Raw genomic sequence first — 26,662 nt, 5'->3', positions numbered from 1 at the left:
CATTTTATTTTTCTTGTATCCTAGTAGTCAAAATTATTTGGGGAATCAAGTTTCATATGTAGTTTATAAAGTGCTAACTTTTATATTAGTGTTTTAGGATCAGCATTCACAGCATGAACATGTAATAGGTCTAAGCTAAAGCAGGAGACATTTGCTAAACGAGAGAACCAAAAACAGAGATGGATCTTGGTTCCTCCATCCAAACAAAGAACCCTAACTATTAAGTTACAGAAGGAGCCTCTCATGCAGGCTGCTGGGTGGCCCAGCTCTAGTGACATTCCAGTAAAATAGATCTGGGTTCCCTCAGGCTGAAAACCACTTAGAAGCTTCTCCATCTGAGCTTTCCTGATCATCAGCTTATTACTCTTAACACCTGAATCCATGTCAGTCAGGTCCAAGTTGCTTCAGCTGCCATTCCACATGGCATCTTACTTGGCCGAGGGAAAGCAACAAGCCTGCCTAATACCTGCAGGGAAATAATGCTGCATCCCGGATGGCTGGTTTTGCCTAATGTGGGACTAGTGCCAAATGAAGGACAGTTCGGAGCAGAGCAACACTGCTATGTGACACAATACCTACCCGTCACTTTTCATTTAAAGAAAGCAATTAGACAGAATTTTCATACTCCCACAAGCTGCTTCAAAACTCATTAAAATTCTACAAATGTTCCTTTTGCCTAATTCTAGCATGTTTTAGTCTATTATTCAGGGGCATCGATGCTCATTTAAAATGTTCTATTAATTGGAAGTCCAAGCAATCAAGAAAACTTTAATTTTGATTTATATGTTGTGGGAGTCAGCAGTTTTCATTTTAGCCATTGATTTAGTGAAAAAGCAGGCAACTTTCTGCAGGAAATTGAACAAAATAAATCTTTGTTAAAAAATGAGAAAATTCTAAATCCTTTACCTTAACGTACTGCAATAAAAATGAGGTGATTATGATGACAGAAAAATTTTTAAAGAGGCAAACTCTACGTAAGAAAAATTTGAGAAAAATGTAGATCTGCACCATAAGATTAAAAATCTGCAATAAACCTAACTGCCACAGCAATCATACATACCAAAGTGATGTATCACTCCAGGCAAAGGAGGACAAGTTCTGCTATTTAAGCACACAGCTGAATGCCAAAGGCCCGTACTTAAGCAAAGTCTAGTGGGTTTCCTTCTTCCCCTGGGGGATTTATCAGAGGTGCTTCAGCATGTTGTGCAGCATCCCTTTCCACTGCCCAAGCCTGTTGGAAAGTGGGAAAAAAAAAAAACCAAAACCAAACAACCAGCACTGTGCGGATATTCAAAGGACTGCAGCCATGAACCACCGCACTCCAGATCAGCGTTGTTGCTTGTGTGGCAGCCCACCAAGTCTCATTCAACCTTAAGGGCAGCCTTAAACATGGTGTAAGTACAAAATCGCCTTTATTAAATAAGACATCCCCAGAAGTGCGCCTTGCCCCCCTCTGCCTCCTTATTAGTTGCCTTTCCCTAAATTTATCTTTTCACCTGCGTTTCCTGCTGCTAGTGCAAATATATCCAACATAATGGCACATCTGGATGAGGGATGCTACAGAGTCCGAGAAGCCCTTTGCTACAGCATCTTGCTTGAGGTACTAGTGGAGGCAGCCTGAAAGATTCAGAGACCTTTGTTTAAACAAAGTCCCAATTGCACAAAGTTAAACAGTAACATTAAGGCTCACGTCAGGGTTAAACAGAACAGATTTTGGTTCAAGCAGGGATCTAAAATGCCACAATTTTTGAGATTTCCACGTAAGCATAAGTGTAACACAGGCACTGAACACACAGTGGGCAGGTGGAAAGGACCCCCTTGGCGATGGCAGGACTTGGCTGCAAATCTGATGGCTACACTAGTAAGAAGCCAAAGTAACAGCACACAGAGCAATCATGTCATTCTGTGGTTTGGCCAAAGTAAACTAAACCTTCCCCCAAAAAACTTCATGAGAGTGGGGAGCACTCCCGCAGCCTTGGCTGGCAGCAGCCTCCAGGCACCAGCACTGCACAGGCAGCAGTGTGGGTGCTGGCCAAACCAGCCCCAGAGCCAGGAGCCCCTGTCTGGACACGGGGCAGGGCGGGAGGGACCACATCCAGCCCTCCCCCAACAATAACTCATCTTGGACGTGAGAGCAAAGGGCACACAGGATGAGGACAGCACAATTGGAAAGGTTCACCAAAGAGATTTTGAAGATTTCCACTTCCATTAACATCTCTAGCCTTATTTTTTTTTTTTTTTTTTGTCATGACAACACTAAATCGTCTTTGAGAATCTTTTGCCTTATGATCTCCACAAATTATTTTTAACACTTCTTATCTGCAAAAGTGAAGTGATTCCTTCATTTCTATTTGCATAGCCTTTTTAAGTGATAAATCCTTTTTTGACAGGCCTTCAACACACAATAAATTGAAAAGACAGAGTCAGTCTTAGGTAGTAGCTATTACTCTTTTCTAAACCATCTGGATTCTGTTTCTTAAGAAAAACACGCCAAGAAAGGGATCTGAGGGGGAACAACAGGGAAATACAAAACATACAAAACCGCTTCTGATGCTTTTTTCAGTTGTTGGAAAACCACAGGGATAGCACAAGATCCAATTAGCCACTCTAAAATCCCAGCTTTATTTCCTTGGCTTCTGAGAACATTTGGCTAAGTTTTTAAGGATTTTCCTGCAGGGGACAAATCTTTCATATGAATATTGGACTGCTCATATCCCCAACTGAGCTTGCCAAACTAATACAGCAAAGCATTGCAAGGTTAAATATGCTCTGCTTGACTGAGCTGCATTTCTATTAGATACTAAAAAGAGAAAAAGTAAGGGGAATAAAATGAGAATGTACACCAACATGCTAACAGAAGTCAGCAGATGGATTAGCTTCACAAGGCAGGATGACCGTACAACAGTGACAGTGATTAAAGTCTTGTTCTCCAGCCTTGAAAATACCTTTCAAGATGACATGACAGGAACTGTAATGGTAACTTTTCTTTTATATATGTGTATATATATACACAGGAAATGCCAAAGGAACAGGGCTCTATAGATGACCTGAAAACCTTTCTAACACTGTGCAGGATAGCAAACTAAAAGCAAAACAAACAATGGTGAACTAAGGCCGCAATATGGAAGAAGAAGGAAGAGAAAACAAAGCAGAAGAAAGTCCGTCATACCTTCTCAGGCACTACGCCCAGGCCAGGCTTGGTAAGCAGTGATACAAGCCAAGGTGGTGGCTGCAGACCCCAGCTCACCTCCTGCCCACCCCACCTTAACTCAAGTTCCCTTGTCCTCCTGTCCTGATTCCAAGCCCTGCCCCTACTGCTATTTCCATCACCCCCCACCTCCCCTGCCCCGCAACCAACTGATATGTATTTGGCTGGCCACCCCTAGATTAATGAGTAGTTGAAGGAAAAAAGTGAAGAGAGTCTTCACTGTTCTGCAAAAACACCTTCTACAGCAGGTTGACTTCAACCACAACCTTCCCTACCAGGAGGCTCTCGTGGCAAATGAAAGGCTCTGCACACTCGTGATCCTGTTATAGGTACCTACACTCCACACCCTCTAAAGATGTTTGGGCTATAGAGAAACATTTACTGCCTTTTGACCATGTTGGATGACCCTGAGATAATAAACAAAAAATCCCTGCTAGAAATATCAAAGGCATTTCCTTACTATTCACCTAGGGGTGTAAATGTAGAATGAGCAGGAAAGTGTTGCAAGCCCAGAACAATTTAAGGGCTTCTGCCATAAAGACAAAATTTGAAATAAAAATAAAACAAAAACAAACAAAAAACCCCCACCCACCAAAACCAAAACAAAACAAAACACCACCCACACACACAAAACAATAACCACACACAAAAAATCCAGACCAAATCCTGAAACCCAGACTGATCATTCACAGTATTTCAGTCATAGTGACTACAATCTCTGGAACAAACATGGGAGGATTTTCAGAAACACTGACTTTAGCCTCCTAAATCTAATTTTCCAAGGTTTCCTTTAATAAATGGAGAGAGATAAGGTCTTCCAAAGGTGATACAGAGCAAAACCTTAACCCAAGGTGTGATTTCACTGTCTCCTCCACCCAGCCCAAGCAGAGGCTGCAGTCGACAGGGGTGACTCCACTCATCTTCTCCTCCTCCTCCATCCCCTGACACTGGCACGCACACAGCCCTGAGACAAATCAGACCCACCAGATGAACACTATGCACCAAGAAATCTGGGGTTCTCTCTCAGGTAGTTGCTTGCTCCAAAACAATCCATCATAGACAATTGCTAGGTTTAGAGTCTTTTACCCAGTAAAAGATTTTTCTGTTAAGCATTTAACATTTTCGGCAAGAAAACGTCAAAGAAACATATTTGGACAACTACTTGTTTGGAAATGGGAGACTTCAAAATGAATATTCTCCCAGTTTTGCTTCCTGTGAATCAGCATTTTCTGACAGAAGAAACTCTTGCCAAAAAATTCCTGAGCAAATTTATTTTGTGTGGCCACACAGTTAATTGCTGTGTGAATACTTTATCTCAACTGCAGCACCCTATTTGTTTCGTAGTTTCTTCACTCACATGCTGAGAGGTTTGATAATTTATTACTTAGGCAAAACTCTATTGACTTATGAGTAAGGATTAAGTGGTATTTCAGCATCCTTGGTTGCCAAGGTTATTGCTGTCTTTGCTGTCAGAACTGAAGAGCAGCTGAAGCACTCTCTCCATCCCCCAAACTCACTCAAAACACATTTTGCCAAATAGATGAAACGCATCAGCGATCCATACATAAGCACGTGTTTCTCTGGGACAGAACCACCTCTTCAGTGCTCCTTGCCCCACTACAAACAAATCTAATTTTAATCAAGCGCTGGTGTCACGAGGCAGCAGAACTTAGTCAAGCAATGAAGTGGAGAAAATTAGTTGTATTAACAACTAATGTACACATGAGTTTCAAATAATCCTGCACAAACTAGAACCGAAAGGGCACCGAGGCAGGAATAACAATGCTGATGGTCTAACCTGGCATATTTAAACAAAGAAGAGAACTACTTTACCAATCCTCATACACTATTATTATTGCATTAAGAAAGCAGAGAAAGGCAAGAAAAAAAAGATTGCACAAGGTAGAAAAACAGCATCCCAAAGTGTCTTTTTGTGTACAAGGCCTTGAAAAGTTCTATTAAGGTCACATAATCAATATAAAAGTATTGACAGCATAGTCTTGGCAGTTTCATGCTCATTGGGCTCTCATTGAATGAAACGACAGTCTAAGTTAACTTTTCCATCACTGGCTCTTCAGCACTTAAAATTTTATGCGTAGAAACACTTGCCTGTGTTTTTAAAAAATCATAGATACTATCTACTACTTTATATATTGCCATTGCTGTGATGTTCTACAACACTAGTGCATAACAGAAATGGCAAGGCTCAGCAGGTCAAGTTGACAGATAATCAGAAGGAAAACACAGGAGAAAAGCAGCACAGTGGTTCTTCTGCCCCAGGAATACCCAAAAGCCCTCCCAGTTTATTAAGCCCACGTCCTGCATACACAGAAAGGTAGCCATCAGACAAGGTTGATGAGGCATGGAGAACACACAGTACTTGGCATCTTCTATCCACCATGTATGCAGCACTCCAAAATTAAAGAAAAATGGGAAAGAGGGTGTCAGCAATAAAGAGCTCTCTCCCAACAACCCTACATAATTTGTACATATTGTTGTCTAAGCTGTTATTTTCCATTGTTTGTGCTTAAAATTGTCCCAGTATCACTTACATTACTGTCATTAGGACCTTCTTTTGGGGATATCATTTCTGCTCCTTCAGACATAGTCAGATCCACTTACATCCACTTAGTTGCATATAGCTTATGCCACTTCATCCATCAACCCTGAATCCAGCACAGTAACTTACCTATTTCTGCACTGAAATTGGGCTTGGCCTTCAATTTCGTAGTGCAAGTAGCCACTTGTTCCTTGCTGTGGTTCACATGTCTCTCATTTCTTCTTAGACTGCAACAGCTCCAGCAAAACAACATAAAAAGAGCTGATTTCAAGCACTTCAGTCAATGAGTACCTTCTACAGAAGAGCGCTAAAATAACACCACTGGGCTAAAATAACACCACTTTCACATTAGGACTAACGCAAAAAGCTCACTGTTGATGAATGATAGAAACGTAATTAGTACGAGTTCACAGCATTGCTTAAATGACTATTATTCAGAAGAGCCCTCTCTACTTGCAGTCAGGCTTTTGACATGCTCTGAATTTGAGAATTGGTTGTATTTGAAGGAGGAGAGCACCAGAAGAGCTCCCAGGCATCGTATGAAATCAGAAGGATTTCTTTAGTTGATAACACTCCAGGACCTACCGCTGCTAAGAGATCCAGCAGCCAGCAAGCCACAGTTATGACCTGAAGCTTTGCAGCCCGCTGGGAAGGGAGGGGAGAGATCTCTAAAAGAACGCTGCAACTTTTGCTCATATTATACAAGGCTGTTGAAGAGGTATTATGACATTGCCAGGAATCGCAAGTATGGGCAGGTACCGCAGTGGGTGTCAAATTCATTCCATGTCACCCAAGAAGAACAGGAATGTATTTCAGGAAGAGATGCAAAGAACAGCAATACTGCACAATTTCACGGTTTCCTGGTTATTGTGGTGATAGCTACAGATGTTGACAATCTTTCCAACAGTATTAATTAAAGGTAATAATTATAAAATCTTCAGAAAAGTCCCTGAGATAAAGCCTGATGATAACCCATAAAGATTCTGCATCTAGAGTTAATGAAAGGTAGGAAAAATAAATAACAGTCTCCAGGGTAAGCAAAAGCATTTTCCAGAAATTAGCGATGTAGCCAGACTCATTACAGCATTTCATTAACCGTGCACTTTTGCTGACTCAAATGCAAATCGTAACTCAAAGTTGCCTTTAAAATTGTGGAAAGTACTAGATTTCTTTTATGTCTCTGCTGTGATTTCTCTTCTTCTGAATCTGTCATCACATGCAAAATGTGGCCCACTTTTCCAATACAGTGTTTCTGAACCTCCAATCACTCTGCCTTTAATTTTTTTTTCCAATATAGACTGGAATTTTACAGGTCTCTATTTGGTATAAGGAATGCTACTTTGGTTTTATCTTAATGGTTACATTTTTCTAGCATGTCAGCCTAGTTCTCTTGCTTTACTAATTGTTCTGCTTCTAATTTACATCATCGTGTAGATGCATTAAAATAAACTCATGACTGAAATTGGAAACTGCGAGGGTTTTAGTCCTCACAAAGCAGCATACAAAACAAAAACTTCTATTCCCTGACAATTCTGAGTCTGGCAATTCCAGCATTATTCTGAATATTTTATTTCTCTGTTCTTCAGGGAGTTAATTTTCTTTTCTCTTGAGACTTTGTACACACCTCCCTAAAAAAGTCTTCCCACTAATGTTGTAATTTTAGGCTATTTCTTTTAGGTTTTTAATGACCTTTGATCCTATTGTTCTTGCAACGTTCACATTTTTTTCTGGTGGGGTGCACAGCATAAGAAACATTTCTGCACTTTCCACACAGTAAATATTCTGCATGGTACAGAGAACAATCTTGTGCAGGACACCAGCGGTAGCACTCGCTGGACCTTCCTCTGCCATCTACATCAGACCATGTGGGAAAAGGGGAACAGGTTGTTAGAGCGATGAGCAGCATGTCTTGTCTTTTTTTATTAGATCTTGCCACCTGAATTTCCAAATGCCGTCTTAAGGATCTTGGGCAAAAGACAGAAGAGATTAAGGACTAAGAGAATGGACATTTTAGCAGAATAGGGAAGGCAACATGAAATACTACTGAAGCAGAGAAAAAGAGTATGCTTACTGGACTATCAAGTTTTGAAATCCTACCAGATAGCTCACTATTTCCAAGTCTCCAGGCTACAGTGACGGTATCTTTCTTTTTTCTTTTAAAATAAATTGTACTGTAAATTAACCAAATCAATGATACAAAATCTCCAGCTATCACAGCTTCATAAATAGCTCAAACAGAGCAGTCATTATGTTCCAGTCCTTCCCATTCTGATAGGTGAGTGGGCACTGCAAACAGGGGAATCAGGAAGGCACAGGGAGTCTTCCCAGGATTTCACTGACCGCACACCAAAATCCCAGGATGGGGATGCAAAGTTCTGCAGTGCAGAAACCCTAGAAGCAATACTAGTTTGAAATAAACTGACATATTTTAGACATTCATGCAAGCATAAACTAAAATGGTCTGGGGATTTCAAAAACAAGTCTGTGCTTCTTTGCTTGTGATGGTGTATTAATATAAAATGAATTATTTTCTTAGCATCCATGAAAGCTCAAATTGTTGATAGGGGAGGTGGTTCCCAGGGAAATAGCATGCAAAAGGGTAATTATACGACATCTCACCCAATATGACCTTGAGATTCAGAAGTCATGTATCAGTCTAATACTGCCCTGTTCAACATTTTAAAAAAGGTTTTTTCTGCTATGGCATACATGGAAAAATTGGCACCTGGATAAGCATCAAAGTATCCCAAATTGGGGATTAGAGTGAGCTCATCCCATCATGGTAAGAACTAGTCTTTGTTCTCAGTGTGACATCTTGCATTAATAGGAGATCATTTTCTCACAATCACCGCCATTCATTTGGAGTGCAACGGGGTCTGCATGGAACAGCTCCTCATTGAATTGCAGAAAACAGGGAAATAACTGCCGAGTTTTCCCAGTTACGCTATTGATATTTAAGTGCTGTTCTCTGCGGGGACGTAACAGCTTAACTCCAAAGAGGCTGTGACCTATTTCCATGATTACTGCTGCACTAATGAACAAATGGTTTCTAAAAGGACATAACGGCACTGCAAAAGTCTGAAGAAAGATGGATGCTCCCAAGAGAACAGGCTGGATTAGATAAAAGATGTAACTCCTGGAATTAGCTGCTGTAATCCTGTACTGAACCACAAAATAAATGTTTGTGTACACATCCACAAACAAATACTTTCATATTGATTCTGTGTTTTAGCTCTGAATCCTCTTCACTTTGAAGCTACTCTCACAGCATCTGAGGTTTGAGGAGACAGAAGGGTGAAGATCTGAAAATGTGTATCATGCACATGCCCAGCTCTACTGTAGCTGTAGAGAATCATCAAAAGTCCATACTAATGCAAAATGTTTCCTTTTCCTAAGACAGTGTGTGTATTCAGTGCTGCATCCATTTCACTAAGAAAAGCTCAAATCATAGACAAAAATGTCATTTTGTTGAGAATCTGCTTTTTCACACCATCAGGGGTAGCAGAACAGAAAGGTCCAACCATCCAAGTTGCTTTATTCATGAGAGCACAGTTACATGATACAATTCTTCATCTTTAAGAAAGCACATTTAATCTCTCATCACTATGGATTGCATTTAAACAGTACTAGGTGGGAATCCAGCTCAGTCATCTATGTGAAAGACCACTGTCTCTTTTGAGAACATATATGTGTAAAAACTGGTATCACTAGAAAGTTTGCAAGTTTAACTGGAGGAAAAAGAGGCCTCTGTGCTTCTAACCACTGACTGGGCTAAACTTAACACAGAAGCACAACAACAGGTAAAACTTGCTCAAAACAGCACAAGTGGTTCTGCCTGGGTACAAAACAGAGACCGAAACTGCTCATAAAGCACCTTAACGATCGTTTGCTGGGTGAATGGCATAAACATGCAACCAAGTCCAGCCATGTTCTCTCTAGGGAGGGCAACTCTACATCACACAATGATTTTTAACAAGCTCATTACATCACAGTTTATTTCCTTTCCCCTGTAACCGGTATACATGTTTCCAAAGCAGTTTACATCCACAAAATATTAAAGGAACAGGAAGTACCTGTTTTACAGTATCACAAAGAGAAGAATTTCACCTCTGACTTCAGCCCTACAGGAGTCCAGCATCTCATCTAAGATCTGCATCTGGACTTGCTCTAGTTCATGAATAAGACAAACACTTCCAGAGGGTTATTCACCTCATTCGTCTTGTGCAGCTGTATCTACCGCTAGCGAGGAATGTCCTGGTTCCTCACTGATGTCCTCTGTTTTGACCAGCTAATCTCACCTGGCACTTCAAAACCTTGTGAAAACCATTGTATTGCCCAAGGTGCTGTGGTTCTGTTGAATCAGTACTTTCCCAAGAAAAAGTAGTTTCTGAAAACATAAACAAGCTCTCCTCGCTTAGGCTTTTCTTGCAAGCAACTAAATCAGCAAACCTCTACAAAGAGCTTTGTCAAGTAAAGCATTTTTCAAAGGTATTAACAGTTCAGAGACTATTCCCTTCAGTTGCATGTTCCAACCACCAGCCTGCATCCACTGCAGGTATTTCCTGCATTGCAAACAAAGAAGTGCTGCTCAACAAGCAGATGCAACCTCTTTGCAAAGTGGCCTGCAATAATTCACAGCCTGTGGGTTAGTACACTTATCATGGGTCACTCTGCACTACTGACCTAAATGCTCCTTGGGTCATTTACTGACGAAGAAGAAAAACGGTTTGGAAGCAAGTCTTTCGCAACTTTCTTGATGGTAATGGAGTCATTTCAAAGGAAAATGAAGAATATACAGCTTCTGTGTTAATCAGTGGAAATCTGTAGTTAAGCCCTAGAACAGATTGTCCAGAGAGGCTGTGGATTCTCCGCTCTTGCATACTTTTTGATCTGAACTGCACAAGGCCATGAGCAACCTGCTACAGCTTTGAAGTTAGTCTGACTTTGAGCGGTAGACTGGACTAGAGACTGTCCCTTTCAACGTCATACTCCTGTGATGCTATAAGGTCTTCAAAAAAAGTTCTAACTTTTGACATACGTTCTCCAATTTGAGTTTGTTGCTGGTGGACGAAGCAGACAATGTTAAAACACTTAACCAAGTACTTATTTATTTGCCTTCACCTCGATTTACATTTAAGATATTTTTTCATTGCTGCAGAGAGAAGTATAATACACTAGAATCAGGAGCATTAAATTTTGTTTTTAATCCAAAGAACTTCATAAATATGCAACAGAACTGCTTTCTTTGAGCTTTCCTGATTGGGAAGAGTATAGTATATTTAACTCCATAATAGGGAGCTAACATAAGTAAATATATATCTGTATCAATATTGAATTACATTTAATGTCACAAAAGATACTTCATATGCATGGATTTATTGATAACTGCCTTGAGTAATTATACCATGTATAGGGACATTCAACACTGTCATCCTGCCTAGCCTCCTGAAAATAATTCCCCAGTTACATGTGACTTCTGACATACTTTTCCCTACCTTTGACCCCTAAATAACATAGAAATTGCACAAAGATTTTAAGTGCCCTTAAATCCATTATACATGAGTAATCACAAGATTTCAACTGAGGATGAATACTCTTTGTTATTCTCAAACTATATTTTATCAAATACTTGAAACACAACAAATAAAACTTGTTCTCTTAAGCCAGATCCAAACCCAGGCCTTATCTAAATATGAGTCACAGCTCATCATTCATGTGTTAGACAAATTACACTAGTGCTTCTAAAGATACTGAGAAGTCTCTCAATTGTTAGCATTACATCTTATCTATGCCCACTCAAACTTGGTGCTACAAAGCACCCTCCAGGCTAGGCTGAGCAGGACCCTTTATTACATTTTCTTTCTATCTGTCCTTACAGTGAGTGATCCGTTCCTAAAAATCAGACTTTCATAAGTTACTTTTTATTGCTCTGTTCTAGTTAACTGGTAATATCCCTAATCTCTCCTGCAGTTTTCTCTGGCACACTGTTATCTGAAGTTTCTATTATTCTTTCTGAGAAATGTACATATACTGTAACTTCTTTGAGACAGGTCTGTTTTGTCTGTGTTTGTGCTATGAAGCCCAGATTTTTCTGGACCCTCTAGGTGCTATTGTAACAGAAGTTAAATAAGATTCCAGATGTTCCACACTGCTCACACTGAAGTCAACAGCTTTGAGCAAAGATTCTGGAAAAGATTTCTGATTTGTAATAAATCTGTTAAAAATGTGGGATGATATATAAATCTTATGTTCTTTTTCCTGCAATGAAGGTATAGAACATACATGTGCGTATGCTTTTTAATACAGAATTATTAAAAGGACCTGAATGGTTCAAGCTGCCCCCTCATTTTTTTAAGTAGCCAAAAATCCAGCAGCAGACATTGCTCTTGACTGCTCTTTTCAGCTCAGATTTTGGAATGTTTTCTTGCTAAATGTCAGACAAGGGAGACACATTCGCTATTTTAAGACACCTTTTAAATTCAGTGGCAATAAAAAGGTACATTTAAGGCCCAATTCATCAAATAATTTTCCTTTTTTTTTTTTTTCCCTCCCATTTTGCAGGAAATGCATCAGTCCCACAGGTGTCTTCTCTACACTGACTATATGGAAGGGCCCAGACATGAGCTCAGACATAAGCATCCACCTCCATGCTAATAATTCCCCCACATTTTTGCTAGTCTTCAGTTGTGTTACCCCTAACATCAGACTTTTTTAATATCACAAGTGTTTTTCAGTGCACAACGGTGACAAAATAAAGCCTTCCAACAGTAGATGAAACACAGAAGTTTTAGCTGATTTCACATTGCCCTGGTTTAGGAGAGTACATTTTCCATAGTTATTGATACTTATTCCCACGCTGCTCAAACTTGCAATTGATTGTTGTTTCTAGAAATCATCTGCCATAGACAAAGAAAATAAAGAAGAACTTCAAACCGTGTTTGACAATATCAGTGTCTCAATCTCATGCAATGGTAATCCCTTAAGCATTTTTCTGACCCAGTTTTCCCATTTCTGCTGGGATTTACCAGACTGCAGACAACCTTTGTGACCCTGGACTCAGAATCAAGGGATAATGCCTAAATGCTTCCAAGTGACTGGTGGCTCAGGGTGTCTGTCTTGAGATACGGGAGCAGGGACAGACGTTAATGAATCATAAGAACTGATGCATCAGAAATCATTGCTCTTTTCTGAAATCCTAGGCCATAGCCAGATTAGCTTCTCAGCACATTTGTGTGCCAAATGATCCTCAGCATACCATACTGAAAATTATCTTGATTTTACCCGTCTCATTGCACTCCATTATACATTTGTACACTGTACTACAGCAGTGCAGCACAGCTAACAGGGCCGCTAGAGCCAAAAAAGCGACTCACTGGTTCCTTTGACCAAAACGAAAAGCAGCATTCAGTGTTGATTAGCTTCAAATCTAACCACGGAGTCTGAAAAAGGTTACAACCACTTTCAGTACAGCACACAAACATACATTAAACAAATTACCTATGTGTTCCAAATCCTGTAACTACAAAACTCTTAGGAGAGAAAAATTCTCCCCTTTTATACCAGATCTAACAGCCTGGTGCAACTAAGGATAAAACAAAATGTAGCAAGAAAATAATTTTCACCTTTCTTCAGCTCTTATAACATCGCTGAGGGTTGTACTGTTCATTTCTGCCTTGAGGGCAGCTCTGCCAGAGCAGAAAGATGCTTTTCCCTCATCCTCTCTGGGCCTCATCCCCTGAGACACTAACTTCAATAAGAGCTGTTGGTATTTGGTGGGAATGGGCTTTCGTTAATAAGCGATGGAGAAATACAATCCTAAATCAAGTGACTTTGCTGCCCACAAAGCAAAGGAATTCAATACATCCAGAGCAGCTGTATTTGAAGTGCCAGGTTGCTGGGATCTCCTGCCTCCTCCAAAACCTTACCTTTGATCCTAATCTACCTTCTTAGCCGCTTCTCAGATTCCTTCTTCCCATTATTTGTAAGGTAAATTTAACAATGAAACGTTATGTTTCACTCCTCCCACTTCACCTGCTGTTACCAGCAATTCCACAGCTGTCCCTTTTACCAGCTTTGTTCTCATTGAGGTCTCCAGCAAATCCTCCAAATTCAAGGCTTTGACACCATCCCCCCGCCCTCCTTGGCATGCTTATGACTTTCAAAAGTTCATATTCAACACAACATCCTGATTCACACCATCTACTCTCCTCCTGCCTTTTTCTTCTACTTCAGTGCACGGGCCTTAACTAACGATTCTTGCCACACTTCTGTATAAAAGCATCCTGACTTCTCCGTTGCTTCCTCTGTTTCCTTCTTTACCCCTGTTAAGCCCAAGATGAATGGTACCAGTTTTACTTATTTGGTTTCCTGTGGGAGTACATGATAAGGCTGTTTTGTGCGAGTGGGTTGCAGAAAAGGAGGGTGTCTCTGCCTGCCTGCTCCCAGCTGCAGGGGCTGAAGCTTGCTGGTAGGAGTGGGAAGCTCTTCCTTCCCCAAAAAGCAATGGGCCATGCTGACCTGTGGGAAACCTTCCAGACCACACGACAGGTAAGAGACATGTGGGAAGGAAGGAGGAAACCAGGTGAACAGCAGAGGTCATGTCAAGACAAAGGTTTTCCCGAGAGCAGCAAGGAGCTCGATGGAAGCTATTCAAGCCAGGAAGCTACCAAAATGAAAAAAATTGACCCTGCAAGACAGATTGAGCAGGATTTCTTTTCTTGCACTTCTATTATAATCTACTTCTATTCAGAAGTCACCATGCTAGAGTTTACTGCACCCTTGTTGCTTTTAAACATCACTCAGTCAGTATGCAAGAAAGCTTCTCAATGTTCTCACTCTCTTGGGTCTACCACATTGAGACTGTATCCAAACATTGCCCTATTTCTCTCTGGAAGATTAGTTTCTACCCATCAAGTCCCTCTTCCACTACAGTGCCCACTACCCTCTCTTCTCAACTTCAAATCCCTTAATCCCCTCGTCTGCCGTGTATAAATAAAAATATTATACATGTGGTAATGTAAATGTATTCACCTTGACCCTTCCCACTCTGTATGTTGCACTGTGGAACCAAAGTTCTATAGGGAGTAAGATGCTTCCATGTAGGTGTCCACACAGGTACCAGTTGTCTGCACTACCACTGTAATTGTTGCAGATCTAGTCAATACAATCAGTGGGGCCTAGAGCATGATTCAGTTAACATTAAGTCAACGTCTAGGGTACAATCCACTTGTCATAAACACAGGACATAGGTCACTAGGCATAGCTGTCAAGTGCCATATTCACTAGAATACCCATCCTAGCTCCCACGTGCCTGTCCAAAATGGCATGAAGCAGGTCTTCTGCAAGGCTGTATGGCACTTACCCACCTATGAAAATGTCCCAGATTCTCTAGTGCATCTCAAATACTTCTATACACCAATATTTAGGCAGCTGAATTGAGCCCATACTGGCATATTCAGACACATGGTGTCAACTGTATGGTTGTCATATGCAGGGACAGAAGTTGGACTCAACAATCCTTGTGGGTCCTTTCCAACTCAGGACATTCTATGACTCTATGAAATAGCTGAAGCACTGCTCTCTAGGATTTACTGACTATACTGACTGGAAGCTTAGGCATCCAGTACATACTGTAACACTCCATATAGGTGTCTTCACCTCAAACTGAGTCATACCTGCTGTGTCCTCCAGGATGGCGCTGGTAGTGTTCAGTGCTTTGTAGCTGTCACAGGAACTCAGTAAGTAATAACAGCAAAGAACACAAGAACACTTGCCCTTCTTTCATTTCACTATGCAAACATTTACCTGTTTTTAAGTATCTATCCTGCACCTTGCTGGTTAGATGAAAAGGATGTTGGGATTTGCCCTCAGTAGCAACAAACTTCTGAAGCTGCCTGCAGAAAAGAATAAAATCTTGCAAATGCAGTGTGATAAATAAGTCACTTAGCTTTCTTTGCATGAATGGATTCATTATGTGCAGATGTTCGGTGCAATTCTACAAGTTTTTAAGGAAGAACAAGTCACATCATTATTGTGTTCTTTGATCAGAAATGAAGCATGGACTGATGCCATCTGAGGAAAAAAAAAAAAAAAAACACAAACAACAAAAAAAAAACACACACCAAAACCACCACACCTGTGTTTTAGAGTTAGACCCTTAGGCATATCCAAAAAGATACATGCAAAACAAGCAAGAATATACCTGGAGAAGCTAGATGACTCCTGTGATGAGTAACAATTCATCAGAAAATAAGAAACGGAATTTTTCATTGCACTGCTACCCTTTAATCTGCTTCAGCAACTGTATTACAACATCCAGAAAATCACTTTAAACTGTACTCTAATAGATCCTCTCCAAGACGAAGAAAAAAAATGAGCACAAACTATTTCATTATAGCACATAAGAAAGCTGAGCATTCATGACAGTTTTCTAATTCCATTTATGCCTTGGATTAAAAAAAAAAAAGTGGCTCGTGCATACTTACACTGGCAACTATGGGCAAAAAAGCTAATTATAAATTGTATCTCAATACTTTTCTTGAGTTAGATGACAAAGAGTTCCTTATTTTCAAATCTTATGGCAGCAGAGTACAAAAATCATCTTTCAGATACTACTGACAACCATATAAGTTAGACAAAACAGAAGCACCCCCATGTACTAGCAAGGAACCAGACCACCACTGCAACCATAAGTTTTCTAATTTATTCAAGAACAGATGTGGTCTAAATAGAAAAACTCTATTTGGGGCCAAAAATACCTCAAACACTGCAAAAGTGGTGCTGTGGCAAGGTAACTGATGAAGAAAAAGCTTTACAGCCTAGAAGTCTGGTTATTCAGTAAGGTTGTTTTGTTAGGAGGGACACACACCAGGGAAAGCAGCAGCACTTTCACCCTACTTGCAGGGCACAGCATGGGATAAGGTGTCCCCTGGGGCCAGAAAGAGTGAGAGTGCCCCCCAGGGCAGGGCTAATGCTTTAAACTTTCCTCTATTAGACCATGATGTTAAGGCTGCTGAAATACACCATTTCTAAATAAGAGAATGAAACACTTATGTTAACAATCAGACTGAACCTGGCAAAACTGAAAACTCCATTGAACAACAAAGTAGAAATGATTTTTTTGTTTTTTTGTTTGCGTTTTGTTTATTTGTTTTGGTTTTTTAGCATCAGTAAGCATATAATGCCATGTTACCACAACTGGTACAGAGTCAACACGTATGCATCCTACATCTGATGCTTAGATGCCTCAGCAAAAGACAAAGGACATAAACCACTCTACTACAGATGTTCAAACCCGAAGCTCCCAGAGTTTGCAGCAGGGCTTTTTGGTTTGCATTTCTTCTATTTGTTCATGTATTTTGGCATGTGATTCACTGTAGGACTATCAAAAAGCAGGTGTGGTGACACTGCAGAACAGAATAAGGACAGGTGTCAAATCAACATCCTTCAACTACAGAACAGGGCAAAAAACCAGCAAATTGATCCTCAAATCTATGTACACTGTACATGGTGAGTTAGTCCTACTTGTTTTCTGGCATTGTAAAAGACTCACAGTAGATGTTCACTCTGTTGATTACCTCCTGATTGCATGCAACAGCTACACTGCCTATGTACTCCAATGCTCCAGCTAACCTGTGTTCTACCTAGGAAAACACCAAAACTGTTGATTGAAAGCAATAGATCCAGTAACTTTGTTTACAATTAAGAAGATGCTTAAAGGGCTTTTGGATTCCTTCCTATTAGAGCTTCCTCTCATCAGCTAAAACAACTGCTCAAACAACTGCTAAATCAAAGCATCTAATGCAAACAGAACTCTGCTACACAGTATTTTGTTTCCATAGCACAAGTCATAGCTGAAAAAGACATTAATTACAGCACTAGTGCAGCTGTATTAGTTACAGCTGCATTAATTAGAGCAAATTTCTGTAATTTAACTAGGTTGGCACTTAAAAGTGCTTGTTCAATACAATACATTTCAGACCTTTGTCCACCTCTCCTCAACAAGTTGGTGAACTTTTACGTTAGTGCTGTGGGGATTACACAGGTATCTACTCAAAGGAGGTAATGTTTCTTAAAGGTTATGTCTTCAGCTGTCCTTGTATTATCAAGCGAGCTGATAAAACTGGCCAGCAGGCAGAGCTCAGCCCATTGCAGCTATTGGCACTTGGATCCCAAGATTCAGCCTCTCGTTTTAGGCTGCCCCTGATAACTGTCAGTAGACAATATTCTGCGTTGCTAAAAAGCCTTTTAAACTCAAAGTGATAATTTCAACAAGCAAACAAACAAACAAAACCCACAACAAAACGAAAAAAAAAAACCAAAAAACCAAAAAAACACTTCTGGATCAAAATTTCTCAAATCCTGAGGATGTTGCTGAGCCCATGCTCTTACTAAAAGAAATCCAACATAGCAACAATGGAGGAGTTTCCTGTGCAAGGATGGGGAAAAGGAAAAGTGAGCATGAGGCAGATCTCAGGATTTAGCTCTTTATGTGCAGTCAGTGCCTTTTTGAGATTTTCACCTTCTAGTACCCTTGTGCCTGCCTCAGATGAAGTTCCTCCCAACCCAGATACTTTCACTCTAAGTTTAACAGTATTGAGATATTTAAAGACCTGCAAGCCTATCCTATGTAAAAGGAAGAAAAACTGAAGAATAATCAGTAAGATGAAGCTTTTGTCTTCAATATTGCCATTCCACTGAAAAGGCAGATAGACCATATTAGATTGTGTTTGTACCACAACGTTACTGTTGGGACACCACAGTCCTATAATCAAACACATCGTGCAGGAAACTGAAAGAGTGGAGGAGAAAAACCACAAGAGAAAAGTTGGGGAAAAACATGAGGATGCTGTACAGGTACATGAATGGCACATCTTTACTTGAAGTTGGGATGCCAGCTAAGAGCATGACTTTGCCAGTGACTTGAGTTCTGAGTTAGCAAGTAGCTAATAGGCTCCTCTTAGCAAATTGAGACTAGAAGCATTTAAGGTCCAGTAATGCTCTATGTTATTATAATACGGAAATGCAGATAATATGTTCATAAATATCATTAACAATTTTTAAACCTCTCAATATCTAAACAGACATGAATCACAACAGACACAATCATCCTGTTTCTTTAAAACTTGTGTTTTACATAGGTTTATGTTCTCAAATTAATTTCTAACTAGACTACAATGACCCAAAAGACAGAACACTGTGAAGACACAGTTTTAAATGGCACATAGCCACAACATAATCTAACCAGATTTTTGCAGGTTGTGATGACTAATTAAATAAATGTCACTGTCTACAGGAACATATGTTAATGGAAACTCTGTACATGAGAGTATATGTATGCATGTGCTAGTGTGATACCCAAATTCAATTAGCAGGTCTGTACTAAAAATATGTCTATACAACAAGAGAAAGCTAAGTAAAAATACAGTCTCAGGCTTGACTGAAGAGGCAGAAGCCATGGAAATTGAATGAAAACATAGAAGATTATTTTAACTCCAAGTAAATAAACCCTCAAACCAAGAAAAACTCACTAATAAATATTGTTACTGATATCACTAGAGACAAATTTCACTTAGCAAAATGATGACATAAATGTACAAAACAATGCTGTGCTCAACGTACATACTGGTCTGAGAGGAAATATTGATTGCAGTGAAGTTGGAGGCACAAATTGCCTGCATATGGCACCCAGCCTACACGCACATTGATTACCCTCCTATCCAAAATCCAAAAATGTATTCCTTGCATGTCAGCCAAAATGCACATCACAGGACATTCAAAACAGCATAAGGGATTCTGACAATCATTTACATACATCTCAATAGGAATTAGGTACTCTACTCCCTTACATTAATGTATATTGTTATAAGTGGTTTTAATCAGTGGACAACATAATAACGTGGACATCTGTCTACTGTAGCCCTTACTGTCAGCATTAACTACAACTCTAATATTCTACGGACGGCATGCTGTCTGAGCCACCGAGAGCAGCTGCTAACCGCTGACATGGCAATGAAGCGGCAGATACAGATATATCACCTGCTGGGCTGCTCCACCTTAAATCTAGTTAAAACTGTCATTATGTCCTAATCAGTGACCCAGAGATAATATTAATCTATGTTGTCTAACAGCTTAACATTGCTTTAGATTTGAGTTGCATCATACTTAAGAATGAAAACTCCCTATCCCAATATATATTTGAAAGTTATATGAAAACACAGTATCAGGCTCCTGCTACCAAAACCCACTTGTAGCACCTTCTGAATTGGCAGCACAAGCTACTTGCTTTTTCCATGTTGTAAATCAGAGTCAACTACCCAAGAAGCCTCCAGGTCACTCCATCTTGTTCAAAACCACAGAAAACTTCAGCTGTTATAACACTCTTCCCCTAATGAAACCTAAATGTTGCACTTTCATTTCTTAAAGCAGTAACTGGGGCAAAATTTTATCAGCAGGAATCAGCTCAGGAATAACAAAGGCTGTGCAAAAAGGCATAATGATCAATGCTTGTCAATCACAATCTAAATTGGTGGCCCGCAGCTCCAGGAGTAAAAATGGTCCATGTAGCCTGTTTGTGATGCACAGCTGGCAAAGCGATTTATCTTCTAAAATCAAAACAATACACTAACTTTTGGTTTTGTTATAATGATGAAGTCTTACAACATCCTGAACTAGTTTCAGTCTAGAGCTAATCCTGCCCATTCTCATTAATGTTAGTTTAGTGGCCACCTTCTTTTTTCTTACTCTTACCTTCTGTTGCTATTTTTCCTGGATTTTATGAAGGTCTTGAAACTGATGGCTGTGACATGAAGGGTTGACATCAAACCTTCAATTCCACGACATTTGGTTTGTCTCTGGCTATCTTTTCCTTTCCCAGACTGTTAGCAATCTCTACTGGTAATTCAAACTGAAACTTCTGCCCAGAAGAGATCACATGAATGAACAGAGCTTCAAAATCCCTGGTTGGGAAGTAGAAACAACCTTAGTGTTAAATTTCACCTTCATTCCTCTGCAAATGGCATTATGGTAGAGATGTTTTTTCTGCATCATAGAGGAATAAAACTTTGCAAAACTAACACTATAAACACAAAGCCAGGTAAAAATTCATGTTATTATGCTGCTTCTGTTTGTTGTCAGGACATATCAAGGCCTGAACCCAAGTCTCTTGTGCTTAATGATGCCTGACACCACGGATACTCAAATACAGGATTACATAGTGCAGGTACAAGGGGTAGTTTCACCTAGTGGCACCAGTGTGCTGCATTTCCAAAATACACCTATGTTACATACATAGGCCTAAAGAAATTAAATCCCAAAGCAGGAGTGAGAACTGCTGCTCATGAGCAATCTCCCAAAGCAGAGGCTGATTTCAACAAACTCTTTATGCAAGTAGCTGATCAAAAACTGCTCCTAGTAAAACAAGAGCAAATGCAGGGAAGGGATCAGGCTGACTCTGGTCAGGAAAGAGGCACGGTCAGATTGCTGTGGGTCAGGAGGGACTGCTTCAGGAGATTTGGAGAAGCCAAAAAAAGGCATCTCTCAGATAACTGAGTGACCTGCATAATGATCACAGCACTTGGATTCTTCTCTTAAAAGCCTATTTCCAACCAACTGGGACTAAAATCACAACACAAAACCAGTCGGGGTTTCCATCTCATATCCATGTCGCATGGACTAGCTATGGACACATCTTCATTTATTTATATATCTGTGTCACTTATAGCTGTTTATTGATACAGAAAAAGGAACTGAATATTAGCGAAAAGAATCCTGCACTCAGCGCTGCCAGCCCGCGCCCTCAGCCACAGCACACAATTATGTGTCAGTACAATGGAGGGTACAAAAACCCTTCATATTGCTGTCACCACTGAGAGTCCAGAGAAATTTTATCTCGAGCAGTCTAAAGAACAGAGAACCAGAGACAGACAACTAACACTTTCCTATCAGCATCAGTACAGTTGATGCCTTGCATCCCAGACATTTGTTACAGGGCATAAAAGGAAAAACTAGCAAATTTAGATTTTTTTTTTTCCTTCTGTAAATAGCACTAATTAAATAAAAATAGAAAAAAGATTTAAAGGGTAGTGTTCTCCTTTTTTTTTTAGTATAAATGCCAGTAACTCATTAAAGAATATGTGCAGGGAACCAGAGACAAAGCATTCCTACAATGGGAGTAAGTGAACAAGAACTAAGGTCTAGTAATTATATAGGACAAGGAGCCCTTTCACCTTTCCATTTTATGGTCCATTTTATGGCTTTGGCATTACATGGGATACTGCTAAAAGGAAAAGAGAAGTGGTTACAGCTACTGCTTACTTAAACAACCCAACTTACCTACATAATACTCAAGCCCTTATTTTCTCTCTGCTTATTATCCTGTTGTGACTAAAACTCTCCTATTCTGAATTCACACCAGGGTGTTTGCAGAGCTTTATACAGAAAAATCAAGCCACTACATATTGCACAGACTTTCAAACAAGACTTTGTAACAGCAGGAGAAAGCTTTAGTACTTGGCAATTTGCTTGGCAATTTAGTGGAATATCACATCTGCAATAATTATTTTGGAATACTGTCATTTTTCTGAAATCAATCCCCCTGTTATTAATTAATATAAAAAACTCTAACTGTGCTTTCTTTACAGAGTAATGAAAGTCTCCACAAAGGGTTTTTTTTTCCTGGAATAATTGTATCAGAGTATTTATTCTAGAATACCTATTTTAATAAGTTCCTGACCGAAGACAAACCCCTTTGCTACAACAATGGCTGGAGCTCCACAGGAAAGATTATTTTTCTGCATTGAACATTTAGGTTTTCAGCAATTAAGATTTTTAAGTGAACTGTCGCTTCAACTGAAGAGACAGGCCAAACAGGGTACTGAAACTTTCTAGTCACGGAAGAAGTGCTGCCCTGTGGCACAAGTGGCACCAAAACCTTCTTCCCCAGTGACTGGCCAAAACTCTCCTAAAAAAAGAGCACTGAGGTCCATTTGTGTTGGGTGAAGGTATCTCAGACTTTATAACCTTTTAATTCATGTCTCAAAGTCTCAACCTCAGATTCTATGTTACATCAGTCAAGACAGGCCAGCCTGTGTTATCTCACAAGCAGCTAATCAGACCAATTCACTGCACACGAGGTATTCTTTAAAAAGTTTAAATTTTACTATCTAATTTACTATCGTATAGGTAACAAACTTTGAAACATCTTCTCTGTATTTAAAAGACCTCAGTGCCATGCAGGAAGGCAAGAAGGATGTTGAACACAGAGCTCTCCTCTGAAAATACCCAGCAAAGCAAGGGACTCCTCAGAGAGGAAATCTACAGCTCTTTCCTTGCTCTCTCTCTCCTCTCTTCTCTCTTGTCTTACTGGGGGGGCTCTGCTTGGTCATCAATGCTCTAGAGACTACCATCAATTGTCAGGACAAGAGCATCACTGAACATACTGATTACACTTTATTTTATATTGTTACATGCTTAAATAAGACCCACAAAAATTAGCCCTATACAGCATAACAGCATAACTGATGAGGCCAAATAAACCATATATGGCCAGAGATGCATCACTGAAAAGCAATGAACATCCAAGTAATAGATATCATAAGAGACAACTTTTCCACTGGTGGTTCAGACTTAGCTTTCAACCTGATTTCAGCAGATGATGTCAACTTTATTGCCCAAGCTGCTGTTTCACGCTACACCTAAAGCTCAATTTCATCATTGAAAATCATACACATTAAAAATACAGAACTGTAAGACTACTGTTATTAAAAGTTATTACTGCTGAAGGCATGATTCCACAATATGTTATTTTCACATATAAAAATTTTACTTTGCATGTCCCACATTTTGGAGGTTTGTTAGATGTAGCCAAGCCCAAATCAGGGGTTGAGAGGCACAGCAAGATGAATCCAGGGGTGTATGATCTGCAATACAAAGAGCAGCTAAGAATAAAATACAAACTCATATAGGACTGGTTTTGTTATTTAAATAGGGATGAAATACACTAATTTACAAACTTCCAAAACTTTGAAGCACACAAATGAACATATCCTCACTATGTCAAAACTCAGCAGAGATCGCCTTGAAAATAAAAAAGCTATAAACTTTAACAGGTTATCTTTTCTTCCCTTCCCTCACAGTTACCAATATTTTTAAGAAAAGAGAAATACAGGGTGAAAGATTGTTTCTCTGCAAGAACATGACCTTTGAGCAGAATGAAGTTTCCAAAGGCAGAAAAGGCATCAAGGTGCCTGACTCTCACTGGAAGTCAACAGGAAGTGGGTGCCAGATGATTGTCATTTACTTTTCATTGTAATGAAAAGCAAGAATTTAATTATAGGTCATCAGGGAACACCCTTAACATTCAAACTGTCTTTAAGCGGAGCAGAAGGAGAACAGCCTCATCAGGATTTTAAGTTCAAACTGCCATACCCAAAACGAACACACAAACCAAACAAACAAAACCCCCCCCACAAACCATAACAACCAAAAAAAAAAGAGCAAAAAAGAGTGTTGTGTACAATGCAAACTAATTCTTTCCATGGGAAAATTAATTATTCTGACTGCAATGGTCACGTGATCAGAGGAACTCTGCCCTCCCCAAATCAATCGAGCACACAAACACTAAATTAAATTTTAGCTACTGCAATGTGCGAGCAACCTCCCACTCACTAGAGCCCACGCTATACCCGAGCATCTGCAGTGAGCACCACGGTGAGAGAACCAAAGCCATATATTCACAGAAAAAAGCATATTACCGAACTCGGTTTTCACTACTCGCTGTTCTCTCCATGCAAGCAAGCAAAAGTGGTCAACATCAGACCTTTGTCGCTCTCTTTTCTTTCTGCTGACATGCTGTGAGCAAACCACAATGTCCAAGTTCTTGCAGTAACACAGAGTCGGCAGCGCCAGCTCTCAGCTCCAGTCAATAGGCAGGCAGGCTGCTCAAAAGTGCCTGCACCGACCAATTTGAGATGCATGAGCTCCTGGCAGCAAAATAATTATTTCCTCAGAGGTTCTTATTGTCTCCGGCACGCCATGAATTCTGTTCAAGTTCAATGTCAATTTATCACTCTACATTACTTGCGGCAGCTGACATCATGGGTGCAATTGTTAAAGAAAAGGGAAATTATTTCTGCCCTCACACATTTGATTCCCTCCCTCCCCCAAATAAGTGCAGCAAAGGGAAAAAGCTTTGAGCAATCCGAAATCATAGAATACCTTTCTATAAAGGCATCGCACTTGTCCAGCCAACCTCTCTAAAAACCTCTTTAAAAAAAAAACAACCTCTCTCTCTACCACTGATGTTTTCCAGCTTCTGACACTGGGACTGGGTCAGAGAGGCAGCAGTAAAGCTGTAGTTCAGTGTCCTGATGAGGTCCTGAGCAAGTTCTTCTGCTTATTGATGTGGCATGGAATTTGCAGCACACAACTATGGTCTGAAGCTCTATTGTAGTGGAATGGGGAAGCAAACTCAATGTTTACAGGTTACTCATTCTGGCAACTGAGAGGTGCTTCACATGCAACCCTAACATCACCTTTTCCATACGTGTTTGCATTTAATCATTTAGATTTCCAATAACAAGTTGCAAACCCAGAAATGTCCTCAGTAGTCATCCTGCTGTGCTGCCAAGGCTCACTGACACAAAGGGAACTTACCAGTCTGCCATTTGGACTAATGAAGCAACTGAAATTAGTCATAGGTTGTCATTCTTGTTGTGGACCAGCACTGGAAGAAGAAAGCCCTCTCCGACATGAGGCTTCAAGTTACGTGGAAGCTCAGCAGCAGTGAGACCCAGGAAAACCACATCCCCTTCCAGACCTGGACGTCAGTACTGCCATGACAATGGATCCTTCTATCCACACCCAGCAAGCATAACTCCTTCTTACACTCTTACCTTTGTTGTGTGTCCAATCCATCTCCTCCTACCTGGTGGTGGATATCGGTCCTTTCCCACTTCCCCCCATTTCTCTGATTTCTCATTTTCATAAAATGTTCCCAACAAATTATCACCCCTGAGTAGCATAGCCTGTTTCAGTCTTGCCCTCATCCTCCAGAAAATCACTTTCTGTTCATCTAGATCATATTCTCTCTACATCTGAATGGGGAAACCTCTCCCTTAACACAGTCCAAGTCTACAGTGGGTCCAAATCGACATTGCAGAAGAGAGACAGGTCCTGTGTGCTCCATTCAGATGCATAAGTTGAGCCCTAAAACAGTCCACATAAGCCAGAGTTGCAACTACAGGGTGACTCCAGGTCAGCCCGCAACTGGAGCTCACCCAGTATAAGCATGAACCCAAAAGACTCTGCGGAGGATACATTAACTGCAATTTTTCAATGCCATGTAATTACACCAAAGTCCCAAGGATGAGAGATTGACAGACAGCACACACTGCACCTCTTCACTTGGAGTTCAGTGTTAATGTTCAAACTCTAAAGGTAGCACAACAAACACACACTAGAATTTCCTCAGTCAAACAACATTCTCTTTCTCTGGTCATATTTTCAGAAATGTAAATTTCGGCTTAAGCTTGGAAAATAAAAGTAACCAGAAATAGCCACTGCGCACGCTGCCAAATACACTATCCCTAGGAGGGCAGGCTCACCCCAGGGCAGCAAGGACCATCAGAAGACAGCATGTCAATGGGGACAGTGCCAGGTCCCCGTCACGGGCAGAGGTGTCAGCCCTCATCACCACGCCCCCTCCAGAGTTCCTCTGCCATACCTGCAGCCTCTCCCCATCACATAGCCCCAGCTTGGCAGAAGCTCTGCCTGCTAAAAATAACCTTTGTCTCCTCATTCTCTCCTTGTCATACTCTGCACTCAGTTACAGTAAATATGGCTTGAGAGCAGAGTAAACAGGACAGGCATCCACTGAAGAGTGTGGTGGGGAGCTA

General features: G+C 40.4%; 1 protein-coding gene across 3 annotated transcripts in view; it reads right to left on the bottom strand.

The window, feature by feature from the left end:
* The window catches only part of SLC35F1 (solute carrier family 35 member F1), a 240,972-nt gene that overhangs the window by 182,418 nt on the left and 31,892 nt on the right, over window positions 1–26,662 (bottom strand). Inside the window, exon 1 of one of the 3 annotated variants that reach the window (XM_065056743.1) lies at window positions 24,521–24,700. The exons of the other annotated variants lie outside the window; for them this stretch is intronic. Within the exon in view, the coding sequence (XP_064912815.1) occupies window positions 24,521–24,555 (35 nt within the window). The 5' untranslated portion in view covers window positions 24,556–24,700. Of the gene's footprint in view, window positions 1–24,520; window positions 24,701–26,662 lie in introns of those variants that run through there. 3 annotated transcript variants of the gene reach the window in all.

Source organism: Columba livia, chromosome 3, assembly GCF_036013475.1.
Source record: "Columba livia isolate bColLiv1 breed racing homer chromosome 3, bColLiv1.pat.W.v2, whole genome shotgun sequence".
NCBI classification, from domain to species: domain Eukaryota; kingdom Metazoa; phylum Chordata; class Aves; order Columbiformes; family Columbidae; genus Columba; species Columba livia.
The sequence above is the reverse complement of the archived record's forward strand: the minus strand, read 5'-3'. Positions and strand labels throughout refer to the sequence as shown.